Source organism: Tachypleus tridentatus, chromosome 1 (assembly GCF_004210375.1).
Source record: "Tachypleus tridentatus isolate NWPU-2018 chromosome 1, ASM421037v1, whole genome shotgun sequence".
In the NCBI taxonomy this organism is placed as follows: domain Eukaryota; kingdom Metazoa; phylum Arthropoda; class Merostomata; order Xiphosura; family Limulidae; genus Tachypleus; species Tachypleus tridentatus.
Genome location: NC_134825.1, coordinates 169,557,087 through 169,579,290, shown reverse-complemented (window position 1 = coordinate 169,579,290; position 22,204 = coordinate 169,557,087). Strand labels below are relative to the sequence as shown.

At 34.0% G+C, this 22,204-nt stretch overlaps 1 protein-coding gene across 2 annotated transcripts in view; it reads left to right on the top strand.

Moving 5' to 3' along the window:
- LOC143230135 (leukocyte tyrosine kinase receptor-like) overlaps positions 1–20,932 on the top strand; it is a 100,296-nt gene extending 79,364 nt beyond the window's left edge. For both annotated transcript variants that reach the window (XM_076463211.1, XM_076463203.1), the window contains 6 exons: positions 367–459; positions 2,219–2,320; positions 9,391–9,525; positions 10,245–10,335; positions 17,015–17,122; positions 19,392–20,932. In XM_076463211.1, the coding sequence (XP_076319326.1) occupies positions 367–459; positions 2,219–2,320; positions 9,391–9,525; positions 10,245–10,335; positions 17,015–17,122; positions 19,392–20,144 (1,282 nt within the window). In that variant the 3' untranslated portion in view covers positions 20,145–20,932. The remainder of the gene's footprint in view (positions 1–366; positions 460–2,218; positions 2,321–9,390; positions 9,526–10,244; positions 10,336–17,014; positions 17,123–19,391) is intronic.
- The last annotated feature ends 1,272 nt before the right edge of the window (positions 20,933–22,204 follow it).

Below are 22,204 nucleotides of genomic sequence, written 5' to 3'. Positions count from 1 at the left end.
TTTTAACTTAATTAATTTGAACACTTTATGTTCATTATTTCATTACTGTCAGAATACCCCCCCCCCCCCCCCCATTTTATAACATGCTCAGAAACAATCGACGAGGATGAAGGATGTTACAAGACGTTGTCATATATGATATTACATTAATCTTAAACACGAACTAAGATGTTATAGCAATAAAGCAACCGTATGAAACTTCGTCCTTATCCACCAGGGGTTAATTGAATGTAATGTTAACGGGTTAGTTTACTTTTTCTCGAGATAGTTAAATTTCTGTACACAATGTTCGTACAGAGCTTTACAAATTCAAGTGAAACATTTCGATTACTGACGTTTCATTTTGATTGTAATATTTCCGTGTAGGGACATAGCTGCCCGAAACTGTCTTCTCACGAGCAGAGGACCTGACAGGGTAGTGAAGATTTCAGATTTTGGCATGGCAAGAGATGTCTATAGGTAAGTTACTGAGCAACAGAAAGTAAAGTAAAATGAAATTCAAAAGAAAAGAACTACAACTAGAAAACAAATTATGTATGATATTATTTTAAAAACTGACCACTGTGGTTACATTAAACTGGTATCTCTTTCCACTCTGAAAGAAAATGAATAAGACGGTTGTCTTTTTCCATTGTTGTCAGAAAACAATAATATTTAGTTTTGAGATCGTTGTCTAAACTGTACTAATTGTACGTAGGACAAGTTTAATTTATTCTATACATGTGAATATTTTCAAGAGTTTACATTTATAATTTTGTCTGATCTCAATTTGGACTTTAACAGATTGTTTGAGCAAGCTTTAGGTCTTTAAAACTGGATCATAGAAAAGCGTCAATCCAAAGACTTTTGCCCCCTGCTAGTACAGCGGTAAGTCTCCGGAGTTACAACGCTAAAATCAGGGGTTCGATCCCCCTCGGTGGGCTCAGCAGATAGCCCGACGTGGCTTTGCTATAAGAAAACCACACACACCCAAAGACTTTTATAACGCACGAAGTTAACTACAGAAGAAGAGAAAGAAGAGAAGAGAATTGAACAATAATTTTAATAAAGTTTTTTTTTTTAAACATTAAGAATTATATGAAGACAAGTACAAAAACGTTGGTAGCAGTCTGGAGAAACATCTTGAAGTCCATTACTATTTATAGACATAATAAAATATCAGCCATCTGTTTATAATCACAACAACAGCGTTCCACGTCAGTACAGCGGTAAGTCGACGGATTTACAACACTAAAATGAAGGGTTCGATCCCCCTCGGTGGACTCAACAGATAGCCCGACGTGGCTCTGCTTTATGAAACCTCATACATACAACAGCAAGGAATGGCATAGTGTCACCGAACAACACGAATACATTTTGTGGCATTTAAGACCAGTTCTAGAATATTCAAACAGGAAATTATGTTTCCAAAGTTTTAAAAGAAATAATAAGATAGAAAACTTCCAAAAAGAAACAATAACTGCAAAAGGCTTCGTTACTTGGATGCACTGAATACTAGATGGCCAGTCACTGTGCCAAAATGTCTTCCACGAATTACTACACGGAATAAAAGTGGAAAATTTCCACATAAGTTTTATTTCAATTTTCCTACTACGCAACAAACGCAACATAACCCAAAACCCTTATGATAGATTGTCCAATAATTATTCATTCACAGTTTCTTAACTTATTGTGATCTTTTACTGTAGATTATGATCTGCTATTAGTTGTCTTCCAAAGATCTGTTTTTTCTTATTTTGTTTCACCACTACCATTAAATTTGACATTGACCGTTTCTCTGAGGGTTCGGAAACCAATAGTATATCGTATTATTTTGAAATACTGTTATTTGTATCCACTACCTAACTGCATTAAATTACAACATCCTAAACTGTTTCTATCTGAAGATTACCTTATAACAGACGAACTTGTCTATTAAACGTTTTTTTTGCCTTCTTTTTTGTTTTCTTTTCCAGTTCACTCTGCAGTTTATTTACTGTCGCCACGAATTTGGATTGTATTTTTAAAACGTAAAACTGTTTCACTATTGCGTCAGTAAATATCAAGTTATGTGAAATTTAGACACCAGGGTGATGTACGTGGTAAAATTGTATTTAGATTTTTTTTTCTCCTATAAGGTTTGCAATCGAATTTGAGATTTTGTTATGAGTTGGGTAATATTAACACAAAAAACAAACAAACAAACATTTAAAGTTGATGAAACTTTGTCTTATCAAAGGGCCGACTACTACAGAAAGGGAGGGAAAGCGACTTTACCAGTGAAATGGATGCCACCTGAAGCTTTTCTCGATGGAATATTCACGTCTAAGACCGATACTTGGTAAGAGGCTTCGCATGTTTTGATGAACAGAAAATACGTTGGTCTCCATAACCGTTCAAAAATCAATAAACTCTTTATCGTTTCTTTCAGTTTATTTCATCAAGTTTCTGTATAACGTCGAGTATGGTATTGGAATAACACTAACAATGTTCTCTAACTTCTTTGTTAGAATAGGTAGATGTTTAACACTGATGATGGTGGTGATGGGGAATTAATACTGTGTGGATTATGTTATACGGTGGAGTAGGTAGATGTTTAACACTGATGGTGGTGGTGGGGAATTAATACTGTGTGGATTATGTTATACGGTGGAGTAGGTAGATGTTTAACACTGATGGTGGTGATGGGGAATTAATACTGTGTGGATTATGTTGTACGATGAAGTAGGTAGATGTTTAACACTGATGGTGGTGATGGGGAATTAATACTGTGTGGATTATGTTATACGATGAAGTAGGTAGATGTTTAACACTGATGATGGTGGTGGTGGGGAATTAATACTGTGTGGATTATGTTATACGATGAAGTAGGTAGATGTTTAACACTGATGATGGTGATGGGGATTTAATACTGTGTGGATTATGTTATACGGTGGAGTAGGAAGATGTTTAACACTGATGGTGGTGATGGGGAATTAATACTGTGTGGATTATATTTATACGGTGGAGTAGGTAGATGTTTAACACTAATGATGGTGGTGGTGGGGAATTAATACTGTGTGGATTATGTTATACGGTGGAGTAGGTAGATGTTTAACACTGATGGGGTGGTGGGGAATTAATACTGTGTGGATTATGTTGTACGATGAAGTAGGTAGATGTTTAACACTGATGGTGGTGATGGGGAATTAATACTGTGTGGATTATGTTATACGGTGGAGTAGGTAGATGTTTAACACTGATGATGGTGATGGGGAATTAATACTGTGTGGATTATGTTATACGATGAAGTAGGTAGATGTTTAACACTGATGATGGTGGTGGTGGGGAGTTAATACTGTGTGGATTATGTTATACGGTGGAGTAGGTAGATGTTTAACACTGATGGTGGTGGTGGGGAATTAATACTGTGTGGATTATGTTATACGGTGGAGTAGGTAGATGTTTAACACTGATGGTGGTGATGGGGAATTAATACTGTGTGGATTATGTTATACGGTGGAGTAGGTAGATGTTTAACACTGATGGTGGTGGTGGGGAATTAATACTGTGTGGATTATGTTATACGATGAAGTAGGTAGATGTTTAACACTGATGATGGTGGTGGTGGGGAGTTAATACTGTGTGGATTATGTTATACGGTGGAGTAGGTAGATGTTTAACACTGATGGTGGTGATGGGGAATTAATACTGTGTGGATTATGTTATACGTTGTAGTAGGTAGATGTTTAACACTGATGGTGGTGATGGGGATTTAATACTGTGTGGATTATGTTATACGGTGGAGTAGGAAGATGTTTAACACTGATGGTGGTGATGGGGAATTAATACTGTGTGGATTATGTTATACGGTGGAGTAGGTAGATGTTTAACACTAATGATGGTGGTGGTGGGGAATTAATACTGTGTGGATTATGTTATACGGTGGAGTAGGTAGATGTTTAACACTGATGGTGATGATGGGGAATTAATACTGTGTGGATTATGTTATACGGTGGAGTAGGTAGATGTTTAACACTGATGGTGGTGATGGGGAATTAATACTGTGTGGATTATGTTATACGGTGGAGTAGGTAGATGTTTAACACTGATGGTGATGATGGGAATTAATACTGTGTGGATTATGTTATACGGTGGAGTAGGTAGATGTTTAACACTGATGTTGGTGATGGGGAATTAATACTGTGTGGATTATGTTATACGGTGGAGTAGGTAGATGTTTAACACTGATGGGGATGATGAGGAATTGATACCGTGTGAATTATATTAGACGGTATGAAGAAGTTCAACAACACTGGTGGGGAGCTGAATAGAAAATTGTGGTCTCAAAGTTTTTAGAACGATCATTGGACAAAAAAGATCATTGTTTGATATACAGGATGCTGTTTGACCAATAAATAAGCTAAAATAATTTTTTTCTACTAGCTTTGCATATAGAAATGGGAGATTTTCATGTTGCACACAAATTTAACTTTCATTTTACAATTAAGTAAGAAACTCAGCATAATTCATAAATTATGAAAGATATCGCTCAATTAATCATATACCTTTATCATATGCATCTTTGTAAGTACTGTAACAACACTAACGCTATTACACATCCTTATACATTTACCTCTATGTTTATTTGTAAGTCTGACAGTTCTGTAACAATAATAACGTTGTTACACTTCATTACACATTCATCTGTATGTTTATTTGCAAGTTCGACAGTTCTGTAACAACTCTAACGTTGTTACACTTCCTTACACATTCATCTGTATGTTTATTTGTAAGTTCGACAGTTCTGTAACAACACTAACGTTGTTACACATCCTTATACATTTACCTCTATGTTTATTTGTAAGTTCGACAGTTCTGTAACAACACTAACGTTGTTACACATCCTTATACATTTACCTCTATGTTTATTTGTAAGTTCGACAGTTCTGTAACAATACTAACGTTGTTACACTTCCTTACACATTCATCTGTATGTTTATTTGTAAGTGCGACAGTTCTGTAACAACTCTAACGTTGTTACACTTCCTTACACATGCATCTGTATGTTTATTTGTAAGTCTGACAGTTCTGTAACAATACTAACGTTGTTACACTTCCTTACACATGCATCTGTATGTTTATTTGTAAGTTTGACAGTTCTGTAACAATACTAACGTTGATACACTTCCCTACACATTCATCTGTATGTTTATTTGTAAGTTTGACAGTTCTGTAACAATACTAACGTTGTTACACTTCCTTACACATTCATCTGTATGTTTATTTGTAAGTTTAACAGTTCTGTAACAATACTAACGTTGTTACACTTCCTTACACATTCATCTGTATGTTTATTTGTAAGTTTAACAGTTCTGTAACAATACTAACGTTGTTACACTTCCTTACACATTCATCTGTATGTTTATTTGTAAGTTTAACAGTTCTGTAACAATACTAACGTTGTTACACTTCCTTACACATTCATCTGTATGTTTATTTGTAAGCTTGACAGTTCTGTAACAATACTAACGTTGTTACACTTCCTTACACATTCATCTGTATGTTTATTTGTAAGTTTAACAGTTCTGTAACAATACTAACGTTGTTACACTTCCTTACACATTCATCTGTATGTTTATTTGTAAGTTTGACAGTTCTGTAACAATACTAACGTTGTTACACTTCCTTACACATTCATCTGTATGTTTATTTGTAAGTTCGACAGTTCTGTAACAACTCTAACGTTGTTACACTTCCTTACACATTCATCTGTATGTTTATTTGTAAGTTTGACAGTTCTGTAACAATACTAACGTTGTTACACTTCCTTACACATTCATCTGTATGTTTATTTGTAAGTTCGACAGTTCTGTAACAACTCTAACGTTGTTACACTTCCATACACATTCATCTGTATGTTTATTTGTAAGTTTGACAGTTCTGTAACAATACTAACGTTGTTACACTTCCTTACACATTCATCTGTATGTTTATTTGTAAGTTCGACAGTTCTGTAACAACTCTAACGTTGTTACACTTCCTTACACATTCATCTGTATGTTTATTTGTAAGTTTGACAGTTCTGTAACAATACTAACGTTGATACACTTCCCTACACATTCATCTGTATGTTTATTTGTAAGTTTGACAGTTCTGTAACAATACTAACGTTGTTACACTTCCTTACACATTCATCTGTATGTTTATTTGTAAGTTTAACAGTTCTGTAACAATACTAACGTTGTTACACTTCCTTACACATTCATCTGTATGTTTATTTGTAAGTTTGACAGTTCTGTAACAATACTAACGTTGATACACTTCCTACACATTCATCTGTATGTTTATTTGTAAGTTTGACAGTTCTGTAACAATACTAACGTTGTTACACTTCCTTACACATTCATCTGTATGTTTATTTGTAAGTTTGACAGTTCTGTAACAATACTAACGTTGATACACTTCCCTACACATTCATCTGTATGTTTATTTGTAAGTTTGACAGTTCTGTAACAATACTAACGTTGTTACACTTCCTTACACATTCATCTGTATGTTTATTTGTAAGTTCGACAGTTCTGTAACAACTCTAACGTTGTTACACTTCCTTACACATTCATCTGTATGTTTATTTGTAAGCTTGACAGTTCTGTAACAATACTAACGTTGTTACACTTCCTTACACATTCATCTGTATGTTTATTTGTAAGTTTGACAGTTCTGTAACAATACTAACGTTGTTACACTTCCTTACACATTCATCTGTATGTTTATTTGTAAGCTTGACAGTTCTGTAACAATACTAACGTTGTTACACTTCCTTACACATTCATCTGTATGTTTATTTGTAAGTTTAACAGTTCTGTAACAATACTAACGTTGTTACACTTCCTTACACATTCATCTGTATGTTTATTTGTAAGCTTGACAGTTCTGTAACAATACTAACGTTGTTACACTTCCTTACACATTCATCTGTATGTTTATTTGTAAGCTTGACAGTTCTGTAACAATACTAACGTTGTTACACTTCCTTACACATTCATCTGTATGTTTATTTGTAAGTTTAACAGTTCTGTAACAATACTAACGTTGTTACACTTCCTTACACATTCATCTGTATGTTTATTTGTAAGTTTGACAGTTCTGTAACAATACTAACGTTGTTACACTTTCTTACACATTCATCTGTATGTTTATTATATTCAAATCTATTAATTTGTCTTTTGTGGATTGAGTGTTTCTGTTTACAGATTCTTCAGAAAGTTTTTGTTATTTTTGATAAACAGAGACAATGGATGTAACTAAACCACTATTCATAAAACAACAATTTGTGTCAATATGTTTAGCACTATTATTTTTGATTAACAGAGACAATGGATGTAACTAAACCACTATTCATAAAACAACACTTTGTGTCAATATATTTAGCACTATTATTTTTGATTAACAGAGACAATGGATGTAACTAAACCGCTATTCATAAAACAACACTTTGTGTCAATATGTTTAGCACTATTATTTTTGATTAACAAAGACAATGGATGTAACTAAACCACTATTCATAAAACAACACTTTGTGTCAATATGTATCGCACTATTATTTTTGATTAACAGAGACAATGGATGTAACTAAACCACTATTCATAAAACAACACTTTGTGTCAATATGTTTAGCACTATTATTTTTGATTAACAAAGACAATGGATGTAACTAAACCACTATTCATAAAACAACACTTTGTGTCAATATGTTTCGCACTATTATTTTTGATTAACAGAGACAATGGATGTAACTAAACCACTATTCATAAAACAACACTTTGTGTCAATATGTTTAGCACTATTATTTTTGATTAACAAAGACAATGGATGTAACTAAACCACTATTCATAAAACAACACTTTGTGTCAATATGTTTAGCACTATTATTTTCAGCTTCACACTTGCATTCTCTAGTGTACCACGTAGTCTTACAGTATGTTTATAACACTGCTAATAAGCTTTGTATCCTTTCTACTTATTGTAGTTCCTCAGCAGCTGTTGTCAGTTAATATTAAAATGTACTATGGTTCTTATTATTTTATTTCTATGTATTTCATTGAAGTAATAAATGTCATATTTTTATGTAGTTACTTAGTGTTGTAACTATACTGCAATATAGGATACAATAACGAAAGAATAATAATATATTATACGTTGTTAGATGCACGTTACGACTAACTCGAAAAATAGAACATTACAAGCAGGTTTACACTCTACCGAATTGTCTAATGTCAAACAGTTATTTATACTAATCCTGAAGAAATCGCGAAGGCGAAACATTGGTCTGAATAGAAATATATTATTTTATATTTATATTTATCTGGAGAGTAAAAGTATTTTCTCTCTTTTTTTCAATGTCCAAAGTATCCACTGAATCGCAGATCGCTAATTGAGACTTCAAAATGAGGCTTCGTATTGTCAGTTACATTTCATGTTTTAGTACAAAGCCCCAGGAGAAGATGTGAATAGCAAACTTTCTTTGTTACTATGACGTACATACCTTGAGAATAAGAAACAAATTCATTTTTGGCTTCAATGATGTTGAAATATACAATATATGTAAAATCGAAAATAATATAATTAAAACGTCTTTTGCGATATTGAAAATTATGTTATTATAGATAGGTGTAAATTATGGTCAGGTAGTTCAGGCACCAGACTCGTAATCTAAGATTCGTGGGTTCAAATCCTTGTCACTCAAACGTGCTCGCCTTTTCAGCCGTGAGGGCGTTATAAGTGACGGTCAATCACACTTTTGGTTTAGAAAAGAGTAGCCCAAGAGTTGGTGGTGGGCGATGATGACTAACTGCCTTCCCTCTAGTCTTACACTACAAAATTATAGACGGCTAGTGCAGATAGCCCTTGAGTAGCTTTGTGCGAAATTCAAAACAAGCAAACTGTAAGTTATTGTCACAGTTAATTTTAGATTTCGGATTTCTAATTAGATCTTGTTACCTCTTTACTCGTTAGATGGCAGGAGCATCAAGAATATTTTTACTGAACCGTATGAGTTTTATTTGGAGTGTCTGTCTCTTTTTACCTTTACCAACTTTATTAAAACAAATTTAAACTGAACAATAATCGTAATCATAATAAATAAGAAATTTTAGTCAGATAAACTCCTTAAAATGTGTTTACTAAAATTCGATAAATAAAATAATTTTGTTTTTCTAAACTATTTCGAAATAATATAAAATTTTGTCTGACAATATGAAATTCAAAGCTTTATATTGTGATTTTGATCTCTTAGAGCGTCTGTAGGTTTGTTGATGATTAGATATTAAAGGTTATCGCATGTTTTGTTTATCGAATTTAAGCAGTTACTCATTATAACCCCTGTTTCTATTTATGTCCATCTATATATATATATTTCTATATACCAAGGTCCTTTGGCATACTGCTATGGGAAGTGATGTCTTTAGGATACATACCATATCCAGGACGTGGTAATCAAGAAGTAATACAGCTGGTTACCTCTGGTGGTAGACTTGAGCCTCCGAGGAATTGTCCAAGTCCAGTGTAAGGATAAAGTTCAAACAATATTATTACTGTTTTTTATGTTCTACACACGTCACAAAAAATGTATAGCAGGTAACTATTGTGTGTAAATATGCATTTGAATAAATAATTCACAAATGTAATGTGTGCATGTGTGACTAGTGTGTGTATATAATATAAGGTATATTGTGGAGAAATTTTGTATTATAAAGTTAACAAATAAGCAACAATTTAGGGTATGTTTTGGACAGATATCAATCTAGAGTTACTAGACATGTAACGCTGTATTGAATGTTATGTTGAAATTTATTGTATTAACTTCTGTTGTTTTACGCTGCTGCTGGAGGTATACATTTATTTTCAGGCAATGAGTTTATCCGTAAGTCCTTCAGGCTTGATAAATGTTGATTATGCAGTACTTATCTGCCGTCAAAGTAATTGTCCAATCATAAGTTACCAAGATTTGTTTTGTAGTTTGAGCGCAGTTACATGATGGACTATCTGCGCTGTGCTCACTACAGAGATCGAATCTAGAATTTGAGGGTTGTAAGTCGTCAAGTTCACCGCCAAGTCTCTCAGGATAAGTAAACAGCACAGAGTTTTCATTCTATGTTTGCTTAAGCTATTATCAGAATTTCTTTAGGCAGGTGTTTACCTTTTTTTAGAATTGTTGGCGTTTTCTGTGAAGTCTGTGTTTCATCCTGTCTTATCTAAAGGTTGTTTGATCATTTATTTACTAGGTATCGAATTATGACGCAGTGTTGGCATCAAATTCCAGATAAACGACCAAATTTTAGTACCATTATTGAGAGACTCGGTTACTGTATGCAGGTGAGTATATTATACATATATATACAAGTTTATCCTTTCTATATAAGATCTTATCCTTTTGGAATGAAATATAAATATTCGCTTATTATTAACAAGGCTCGGGAGGGCTAGGTGGTTAAGGCACTGGACTCGTAATCCTAGGGTGGCGGGTTCGAATCCCCGTCGCATCAAACATGCTCGCCCTTTCAGCCGTGGGGGCGTTGTAATGTGACAGTCAATTCCACTATTCGTTGGTAAAAGAGTAGCTCAAGAGTTGACAGTGGATGATGGTGACTAGCTGCCTTCCCTCACACTCCTAAATTAGGAACGACTAGCTCAGGTGGCTCTCGTGCAGCTTTGCACGAAATTCAAATACAAAGAAACAAATATTATAATAACTTCTTAAACTTTAGAAGGACAAGAAGCGATCGGTTTATACCTAACCTACCTAGCTATTGTAATATAAAACGTGTTGAACCAAGATAGAAAATCTACAAAAACTTACTTAATATTTAGAAAATGCAATCCCCGCTGTGGCATATCAGTTCTGTAAAAGAGAAAATTAGAGCAATAAGGTTCGTTATTATTATTATTGTACTATTGTCTTGGAAGGTAACTTACTTATTTAGACGAAAATTCGTCCAAATACAGAAATCATGATTCACTCCATAAACACTTTGTGGAGTGATGGATTCTGGATTTATGGATTCTGGCGATTTACGCAGCTTGATAAGTACAAACAGCTTTGATTTTATTTTGATTCAAAATGTACGTATCGTGTTTTTGTTATATTTATATTAATAGATTATTTATTTCGGAAAATCTAATTTGCCACTGTTTCCAAGTCATTTTTTATTTTAAAGTTAAGATTAATGTCAACGTACCATTAGCAAACACAGTGATTTTAGCACTTAAATTTGTATCACATAAATCATTTACGTATATTGTGAAAAAATACATCAAATATTGAACACAATGGAATACCATATTTATTATATTCACATCATTGGAGTTTTGTTTTTATTTTTATTTTGTAATAATCTTATATACAAATAATATTTAAACTATTTAATTCAGTACCTGTTATCCATATAATTTCTATTTTATATATCAATACTTTAGGCGTTACTGTATCATATTGCTTTTCTGGATCAAAATAGACTGTGTTTTTATCATATCTAAAGTCTCACACGTATTTGTATGAATTTTGCGAGTACGTCTTAAGTGTACAGTTCCGTTTGTTTGTTTGTTTTTGAATTTCGCGCAAAGCTACACGAGGGCTATCTGCGTTAGCTGCCCCTAATTTAGCAGTGTAAGACTAGAGGAAAAGCAGCTAGTCATCACCACCCACCGTCAACTCTTGGGCAAACTCTTTTACCAACGAATAGTTGGATTGACCGTTAATTATAACGCCCCCACGGCTGAAAGGGCGAGCATGTTTGGTGCGACCGGGATTCGAACCCATGACCCTCGGATTACGAGTCAAGTGCCTTAACCACCTGGCCATGACAGGGCCTTATGTTATTTACTTTATCAGTTAGCATATTAAAACTTCCGTTGGTTTTTGTACCCTTTTCAAATTTTGAAATTATTTGTATGGTAATTTTTTTTCCATATTCTTAGCTTCCAAGTAATTTTATTTCTTTAATAATTGAAGGTATGTTTATAATATTTATTAACAGAATATTTTTGTGAAACTCTTACATTGTATCTCTAACTTTAGTCGATTCTGTTATTTCATTAGTGATTCACGATTTCTTCAACTTGTTTGTTTTACGCCTTTTTATATAATGACATGCTTTCCTCACTTCTGTTGGTAATATTTATATAAATATTTCATATGAATTATTAGTATCTATGCAAGTTTATATTTTTACCAAGTGAATTTAGTAAAATTTTGTTTTAAAATGTAATCATATTTGATAAGATATTTCTTTATCTATATTTTGTGGTTGCTATCGGTATTTAGGTTTAATACTATCGGGTAATGATCTGTTATTGGTAGTTTTCTAACTGCTGTGCATAAGTTTTGTTCCCTATCTTGTCTTAGGGTTACCTCTCTCTTACCACTTGATTCATTTATATATTATTTAAAATCAAACACAGTAACAGTAAGTTGTTTCGTTTAAAATGATTTCTTATATCACCAACACATATTTTAAGTTTAATTATATTATCTCTTAATACCATTGTTAATTCAATTATTTGGTAAAACTTTGTGATCTGTAAATAGCCATTATAATGATTTCGTTTTCTACAAAATATGTACTTAAGATTTGTTTACGCTTCATTCATTTCATCTTGTTTTACTCTTACGTTGATCTTAGATTAAGCTATTATACCTGTTGTACTCTGTATAATTATAAAACAAATATATACATAGAAAGTGAAATGAGTCACGGTGTATTTTGTTATGTTCCACTTAAATACTAGAGCTTTTATTCTAACTTCAAAACATTATCCACTGTATGTATACGAGAAACTGCCCTTAATAAATACTTAGTGGATAATACGTTCAAATGATACAAGTAGTTTCCTGGAGTCAATATTCGTATATTTTTAGCAAACGCATTTAGTTTTATATTCACTTAACGTATTCTCTTAGTTCAGTCATAACTCAAAGACAATCATCGCTTGTAATTCTATTGCATATTCACGTGGAATACAAATACTTTTGTATATAAATACACGAACAACTATCTTATTATATCATTAGTGTATTGTAAGTGAAATATATGATTATCTGAAGTTCTTGTGATATGTTTCTACTCTGGTTTTTATAATAAACAATGTGTATATGTCAGTGATGTAGAGAAAACCCACTTGTAGAGAAATATATATGTAAAACGGCTCGTTTGGGTTCAGAAAATATTTTACGTAGAGGAGTGAACAACGTTTCGACCTTCTTCGGTCATCGTCAGGTTCACAAAGTAAGAGGTAACTGATCGGAAGCTGACCACATGTTTGGAAGGGGTTGTTGTGTAACTAAGTGTTGGAATGTAGAGGGCGGTGTTAGATGTTTGAATATATAATTTTATATTATTTATTTTATTGTTTTTAATATAGATATAAAGGTGTTCCTTTGTATTGATTTATTACACAACCAATACAGCTGATTCAGGTATTAGTTCCCTTCCTTAGTTAAAAATAAAAATATTAATATTTGTCAAACGTGATATTGTTCCAAAAAACAATTCGAATATAAAGGATAAATTGACCTTACTACTTCTGTCCAACAGGTGGGGTTGATAAACCGAGCCTGGGTACAAGTTTTGTTTATGAACAACTTCTCTGGAAGCTACATAAGGAAAATGAGTAAAATTAATTGTTAAATACATGAAAGTATTTGGTTAAAAATGTCAAAGGTGGCGCTCACATCAAAGGTCGAACTCCGTAATTAACATTTTAGCATGTGGTAATTTAAAGAACTCAAATTCCAATAGAATATCCCACGATTTAGAATTTTGTACAGAGATGTAGTGTCACAATGTTGTTATACACAGTTTTGTACTGACACATAGTGTCGTTCTGTTGTTTTACACAGTTTTGTACTCACACATAGTGTCGTTCTGTTGTTTTACACAGTTTTGTACTGACACATAATGTCGTTCTGTTGTTTTACACAGTTTTGTACTGACACATAATGTCGTTCTGTTGTTTTACATAGTTTTGTACTGATACATAGTGTCGTTCTGTTGTTTTACATTGTTTTGTACTGACACATAATGTCGTTTTGTTGTTTTACACAGTTTTGTACTGATACATAGTGTCGTTCTGTTGTTTTACATTGTTTTGTACTGACACATAGTGTCGTTCTGTTGTTTTACACAGTTTTGTACTCACACATAGTGTCGTTCTGTTTTACACAGTTTTGTACTCACACATAGTGTCGTTCTGTTGTTTTACACAGTTTTGTACTCACACATAATGCCGTTCTGTTGTTATACACAGTTTTGTACTGATACATAGTGTCGTTCTGTTGTTATACACAGTTTTGTACTCACACATAGTGTCGTTCTGTTGTTATACACAGTTTTGTACTCACACATAGTGTCGTTCTGTTTTACACGGTTTTGTACTCACACATAGTGTCGTTCTGTTGTTTTACACGGTTTTGTACTCACACATAGTGTCGTTCTGTTGTTTTACACAGTTTTGTACTGACACATAGTGTCGTTCTGTTGTTTTACATTGTTTTGTACTCACACATAGTGTCGTTCTGTTGTTTTACATTGTTTTGTACTCACACATAGTGTCGTTCTGTTGTTTTACACAGTTTTGTACTCACACATAGTGTCGTTCTGTTGTTGTACACAGTTTTGTACTCACACATAGTGTCGTTCTGTTGTTGTACACAGTTTTGTACTCACACATAGTGTCGTTCTGTTGTTTTACACAGTTTTGTACTCACACATAGTGTCGTTATGTTGTTTTACACAGTTTTGTACTGATACATAGTGTCGTTCTGTTGTTTTACACAGTTTTGTACTGACACATAATGTCGTTCTGTTGTTATACTCAGTTTTGCACTGATACATAGTGTCGTTCTGTTGTTTTACATTGTTTTGTATTGACACATAGTGTCGTTCTGTTGTTGTACACAGTTTTGTACTCACACATAGTGTCGTTCTGTTGTTTTACACAGTTTTGTACTCACACATAGTGTCGTTCTGTTGTTTTACACAGTTTTGTACTCACACATAGTGTCGTTATGTTGTTTTACACAGTTTTGTACTGATACATAGTGTCGTTCTGTTGTTTTACACAGTTTTGTACTGACACATAATGTCGTTCTGTTGTTATACTCAGTTTTGCACTGATACATAGTGTCGTTCTGTTGTTTTACATTGTTTTGTATTGACACATAGTGTCGTTCTGTTGTTGTACACAGTTTTGTACTCACACATAGTGTCGTTCTGTTGTTTTACACAGTTTTGTACTCACACATAGTGTCGTTATGTTGTTTTACACAGTTTTGTACTCACACATAGTGTCGTTATGTTGTTTTACACAGTTTTGTACTCACACATAGTGTCGTTAAGTTGTTTTACATTGTTTTGTACTGACACATAGTGTCGTTCTGTTGTTTTACACAAGTTTTGTACTGACACATAGTGTCGTTCTGTTGTTTTACACAGTTTTGTACTCACACATAGTGTCGTTATGCTGTTTTACATTGTTTTGTACTGACACATAGTGTCGTTCTGTTGTTTTACACAGTTTTGTACTCACACATAGTGTCGTTCTGTTGTTTTACACAGTTTTGTACTCGCACATAGTGTCGTTCTGTTGTTTTACATTGTTTTGTACTGACACATTGTGTCGTTTTGTTGTTTTACACAGTTTTGTACTCACACATAGTGTCGTTCTGTTGTTTTACATTGTTTTGTACTGAAACATAGTGTCGTTCTGTTGTTTTACATTGTTTTGTACTGACACATAGTGTCGTTCTGTTGTTTTACATTGTTTTGTACTCACACATAGTGTCGTTCTGTTGTTTTACATTGTTTTGTACTGACACATAGTGTCGTTCTGTTGTTTTACATTGTTTTGTACTTACACATAGTGTCGTTCTGTTGTTTTACACAGTTTTGTACTGACACATAGTGTCGTTCTGTTGTTTTGCATTGTTTTGTACTGAGAGTTTCACTATTTTTTGTTTTATGTTGATAATCTCACTAGTTTGTTCTTTTATATAATAGAATACATATTCTGTGACCGAATGAATGATAACAAAATAGAATGTTTTATATTGCGTCAGTCGTTAGACATATGTCACATCCTTTATCCCAGTCCCAGATCTCATCGGGCCTTTTGGAATATTACACAGTACTCTTGTAGGCACTATTTATATAACTAATGGGCCCAGCTCACCATTTCAGCCATCTGGGCGTTATAATGTAACGATCAATCTCACTCTTCGTTCGTAAACGAATAGCCCTAGAGTTTGCGGAGGGTGGTGATGATTAGCTGCCTTCCCTCCAGTCTTACACTGCTAAGTTAGGGACATCTAGCGCAGATAGCCTTAATGTAGTTTTTCGCGAAATTCAAAAGTTTATGTAATTTATTTACTGATAAGAATTTTAAGGGAGGAATAAACTGCACAATATGATTTATTTACTTTGTACTTAGCATCAGTTATTTAGTATAAATACATTTAGCCTAAATTGTTTCTTTGTTATCTTACAGTTTCTTCAAAATATCACATATCATTTTTATATGCTTACAAAAAAGTTGTGTTTTTGTAACAACAACGGGTTATCCAATATAAATTAGTAGAGTGTCTCTAGAACGGGTGGATTAGGGTCCTCATGGGTCCCATGTTTGCGTCCCGTTGTCGCCAAAACAAAAGAGGATACGTCGCTCCGCAGTTTGGAGCTATGGATGTGTTACGACAACAGTCCACGAGTTGGCGGTGAGTATTTTTGACTACCTACCATCTAGTCTATACGTTCCACATTATGAACAGCTAGCGCAGGCGACCCTTAAGTAATTTTGCACGAAAGTCACCAGCAACGAACGGTCCAGAGAATATACATCCATGATGGGATTTTCGTCTTGGTTATCACAAAGTCAGTGTTATGTATATATTCTATAAAAACCACAAGTTCAATAATGACGTTGGAACTAGTTGAGTTTTGTGTCGTAGTTGTATATTAGAGAAAATAATGCTTACATGTTTTATAATGTTTGTTTGAAGGATCCTGACGTCATCAACGCCCCTTTACCAGTGTTCCGTAGACCCCCCTCAAGTGAACGCGACATTACCGTAATGAGGCCAACAGACGGACAAAACATCTGTTTACAGGTATATAACATATTATAAGTTTAGCTGAAGGTTTGTTGAAGCTCCCGACTGCTAACAAAGGAAAATAATGAACCTAACTGTTGCTATCTTATTCTCAGAGAATTTCGTGTTTATGTTTGATTATTCTAATTTACTTGGATACACCACACAAAAATGAATTGGATTCAGTGTTTTTCATAACATAACAGAAATAAACTTTATAGTATATGGTTAGGTACTAATTGCAAAAGTTTTTACGTGTAGACAGTTCTATTTTTTGGCAAAAAAAAACGCGTTTCGATACAAGTGCTGGGCACTGCACAAAGTAGTCCGTAACTTTGTACTTAATTTTGTTTATTTAAACAAATAGTTTGTGGTGTTTGATAACTCGTATTTTAATGGATCCAGACAGTTGATGTTTGGGATAATTCAATAGAGATGTTCGTGAAACGTTTGAGACAATATCGATTAACCTGTGGAAGATAAATATTCTAGTACTCTATAAGTTAACTGCTATAATATCTATATTTTAAGTTAACAGCGAGACAGTAGATGATAAAGAAGACTGATGTTTTTATATTGACACATACTGATGTTTTTATATTGACGCATACTGATGTTTTCCCCTTGGAAGATCGACATCCTGATGGTTACTCCTTATTATATAGAAAACGCCCCACTGAACAAGTTGAAATCCTTTTTCAGAGAGTTTGATGTTGTCCAATTGAGACAACATAAGCTCTTCGTGAAAGGTGATGACCTCTAATTGAGAGGTTAATCCTATCCACTCGAAATGTCATGACCACTTTTGTTAAAGGTTTAAATTTCATACTAATATACTTTGTCCAGTCAGAGATAAGTCACATCTTCCAATCGGGCGGTCAGGGTGCCTACTACTTGTGAGGTCATTTGTTTTGCTCAGATGCAATGTCTGCCTTTAAGTAGGTCTGAGGTTCTTAGTGTTGGAGTTTAACGTTGTGCACTTAAAATTTAGTTGAGTAGAAATACTGGCCCAACTCATATTTATTAATGAATTATCAAAAGTTAAAATTTGTTTTTAATTTTCCAAAACCGTATGCGAGTGTGTCAAAAGACTTTTATAACTAACCTGTAACCACGGATGCAGTTGGAAAATGATTTTAAAAACACAAACGTTAAATATTGTAATAACAGGTAAAGGTATTTAATATTATTGAATTACGATCTAATTTTCAGGTTCTTCCATCAATAATTTTTAAGACTAATGAAATACTTATTTTATCAGCCTACTTATAAGGGTTAATCTCACACCATACTAAGAATCTGCTATAATACGTTTCTTTAATGTTCTGTTATTATTAGTAGAACAGAGGTTTGATTCTCAGCAGATAGCCCGATATGGCTTTGTTATAAGAAAACACACACTCCGGGTATTATTTTAGTATTTCAGGCTACTGGGCCTGCAGCCCTTTCTAGAACTGTTTGATATTACTACAACAATGAACTCATACGTGACGTACAATAATATTCACCATCCATAAAAATAATGATTTATCGAAAGTTTAGTTTAAAACTTAGCTACCATCACAACATTTCGTAACAATTTTGTTGAAGTATTTCTTTGTAGACACAGCTATCAATGAAAGTCTTGTTTTCTGTTGCCACACTCATGAGATTTTTACTAAAGGAAAATAAATAATTTATTTACGTTTTGTTTTTGATTGTTTTATGTTTGAAACTTACACCTTTTTGTTTGTGATTCCGATTGGTTAAATATGAAACTCACATCTTTTTGTTTGTAATTCCTATTGGATAAATATGAGACTTACAACTTTTTGTTTGTAATTCCTATTGGTTAAATATGAAACTTAAACCTTTTTGTTTGTAATTCCTATTGGTTAAATATGAAACTCACATCTTTTTGTTTGTAATTCTTATTGGTTAAATATGAAACTTACAACTTTTTGTTTGTAATTCTTATTGGTTAAATATGAAACTTACACCTTTTTGTTTGTAATTCCTATTGGTTAAATATGAAACATGTCATTTTTATGGAAATTTCAACTGTTTTATTTATTGATCCGCTTTCAAAGTACTACCCAGTTATAAAGATATTACCCAGTTATGATTGGTGTTTATCGGTGCGGTAGTTTCCAAAATTCGAATTTTGGATGTATATCTAACAACCTCCAGTATAATGATATTGTTATTGGTACATTGGTGTTCAATACGCATGCAAGAAGCGCTGAAGTACATGCATGATATTCTGATATTAGACATGAAAGATGATACTACAAATTATTTTTTACAGGTTCAGAGACCAAAGAATGGGCTCAATTCACCGGGATCTGCGGATATTCTCATGCCAATGCCTTCTTCCAGTTATAGCGTGAACACGGATAAAACGGAGGTTCAATCATCGTCCAGTGAGGAGTCTCTTGAGAAACTTCTGCACGTGGAAGATCCTTCGATCCATCGACATCACAGTGACGTCTCCAAGTTCAAAGACTCTCCATCTGATACATGGGAAACAAGCTTCGTCGAACCGGGGACTTCTCAAACCGCCTCATCCTCTCAATCGTTGCCTAATGGTCATCTGAGAAAACGACCGAATGGTTATTCTGAGTTACCAGCCTACATGGAACTTCCGCCACGCCCGTATTCGTACTACAACTGTGGAACCAACACACCGAAGGAAAACAACAAAGGAAAGGGAACAACCAAACGGACGAGAAGTCTGAAATCTCTGGACACACTTCCGATTGATCCAGTTAAAAGCGATGTTTCTCCACCAGGTAGCCACATTCAACAGGCAAACGGAACGCTCGACACAGGTATCTTAGGTTCCAGCGACCATCCAGTTTCAAGTAACAACGTTCGGCAGTCAAACGGACTGCTTGACGTAGTTGCTCTTCGACATCAGTCGAGCCGCTATCCATTGGCTTACATGAACGTTGACGTAAACTCTAACACAAAATACAATCTACATCCGACCGAAACCGGGACTCGGCGAGAAAATAACGTAGCTTCGGTCTCTGCAAGACTTGTGAACCCTGACGAATGAAAACATTACCTACTGTTATCTGAAAGAGCTTCCTGAAAGTGTCGTGAAAAGAGTGCCTCGTGAAACCTAACGATCCCTGTGGAATACATCATAACCCATACTTCCCAACATCTAGATGGCTACAAGTGTCTTCTTTCTCTCTACAAGTAAAATATCTCAGAAGTATTGGTGATTAGATATGTATTCATTATTAAAAGTATTTCTCTATCATTATCCTATTAAAACCGAACAAAACAAATTAAGAAATGAATACGTTGAAAATGCTTATCGAACACCTCTCTATCCAAAATACAACAATCAGTAGCGAGATGCGTTAATTTCCAAACTGAGCTACGTTAGCTTAAGAAACCTCTGCTCAACAGAACGTTGTATGTGCAAATTAACTATTCCAGAAAGACCTGTGTTTGAATAGGGCACAGAGACAGTAATTTGAACGTGTAGAATACGACGAATTGTCTACCATAAAACTAATTATCAAATATTGGCATGAACACGTGTAAACTCTGTCGTAAGCATAGCGTTTGCTGCTGGTTCTTTAACTAGTCATTACTGGTGGCATGTTTGGTTAATTTATGTACGTTGTGTTCATCTAGTCTCGTGTTAATTTGGTGTTCTTATGTCATGTCTTTTATCACTATGAAAGTTTATCTATATGTTTCAACTCTAATAAAAGAAACGGCTCGTTTTCATTACAGAATCTCTGCTAATCCAGTAGAATAGTGCAGTAGGTACAAAAAAAAATGTTATTCTAAACAGTTTCTTTAAACACGTTGGTATTCATGTCTCGTTTTTTTTTACTATAATTAAGATTTTTGTGTGACAGAGATCCTGATGATTAAGAATTCCTCATCACGCGTGTAAGAAAAATGTTTTATCCTGAGTCAATAAACAGTATGATCCATACACACACGAATGTATATATGTATACAATAATTAACCGTTTGAAAAAAATATATATATAAACCACATAGTTATAAACTGAAAATTCCAAATATATGACTCATTAACGTTGATCTTTACCACCAGGATAGTATCTTTAAATAGTTCAAAAGTGATCGCCAGGAGGAAACGTTGTATCTGCAGCGTACAACTGCTCTATATCGTATTAGTCATTAGAACTTCCAACGCAACGCGAATTTTGGGAAAATGTTTCAGTAAAAAAATCGTGAAGCCAAGTTATTCATGTTTGTTTTTCATACACGACAATAACGTTGCGCAGTGACAAAAAGTTAACACTTTTTTAGGACTCCCGTTAAACGTATTTATATTTGTATGTATAAAAAAAAACGAACAAAAAGGACCATATTTCATTATATTGTGCAAACGTTGTTATTAATCGCAAGCTAAATTTATTTTCCACTTAAATTGGAAATTTAAATAGAAATTAGCCAGATAGGCACAGATAGCTGAGAATTGTTAAATATATGAAGAGAATGTAATCATAATAAGAATAATAAAAAAGGTTCCGGCATGACCAGATGGGTTAAGACGTTCGACTCGTAATCTGAGGGTCACGGATTCGAACTCCCCAAAGTCACACCAAACATGCTCGCCCTTTCAGCCGTGGGGGCGTTGTAATGTAAACCGTCAATCCCATTATTCGTTGGTAAAAGACCAGCCCAAGAGTTGGCGGTGGGGTGGTGATGACTGCTTCCCTCTAGTCGTAGACTGCTGGGGCTATTAGGGGATGGGTAGCGCAGATAGCTACTCGTAGCCTTGCGCAAATTTCTCAAAACCAAACCAGTAAGAAAAAAAAAAAAGTTCATAAACAGTTTTGGGTTACAAGGAGATTGTAAATAATAAACTAAACTGTTTTAAACAGAAACTGTGAAGATACACCGATAGGTAAGCACCAGTACATTATGTTCTTTATTGTTTTAAATACGTGTTGGTGTCGTATTAACTGTTTGTACGGGTAACTCTGATAATATTATTAAAGATACGATTCAGCCCATTTGAAAATTGTGCTAATTTTCTGTTAACAAATAAAACTGCTCCTGAGAGGTTACGTTGAAAATTCTAAAACACTCAAAGTAGAACGTGGTTCTGTCTGCTTTATG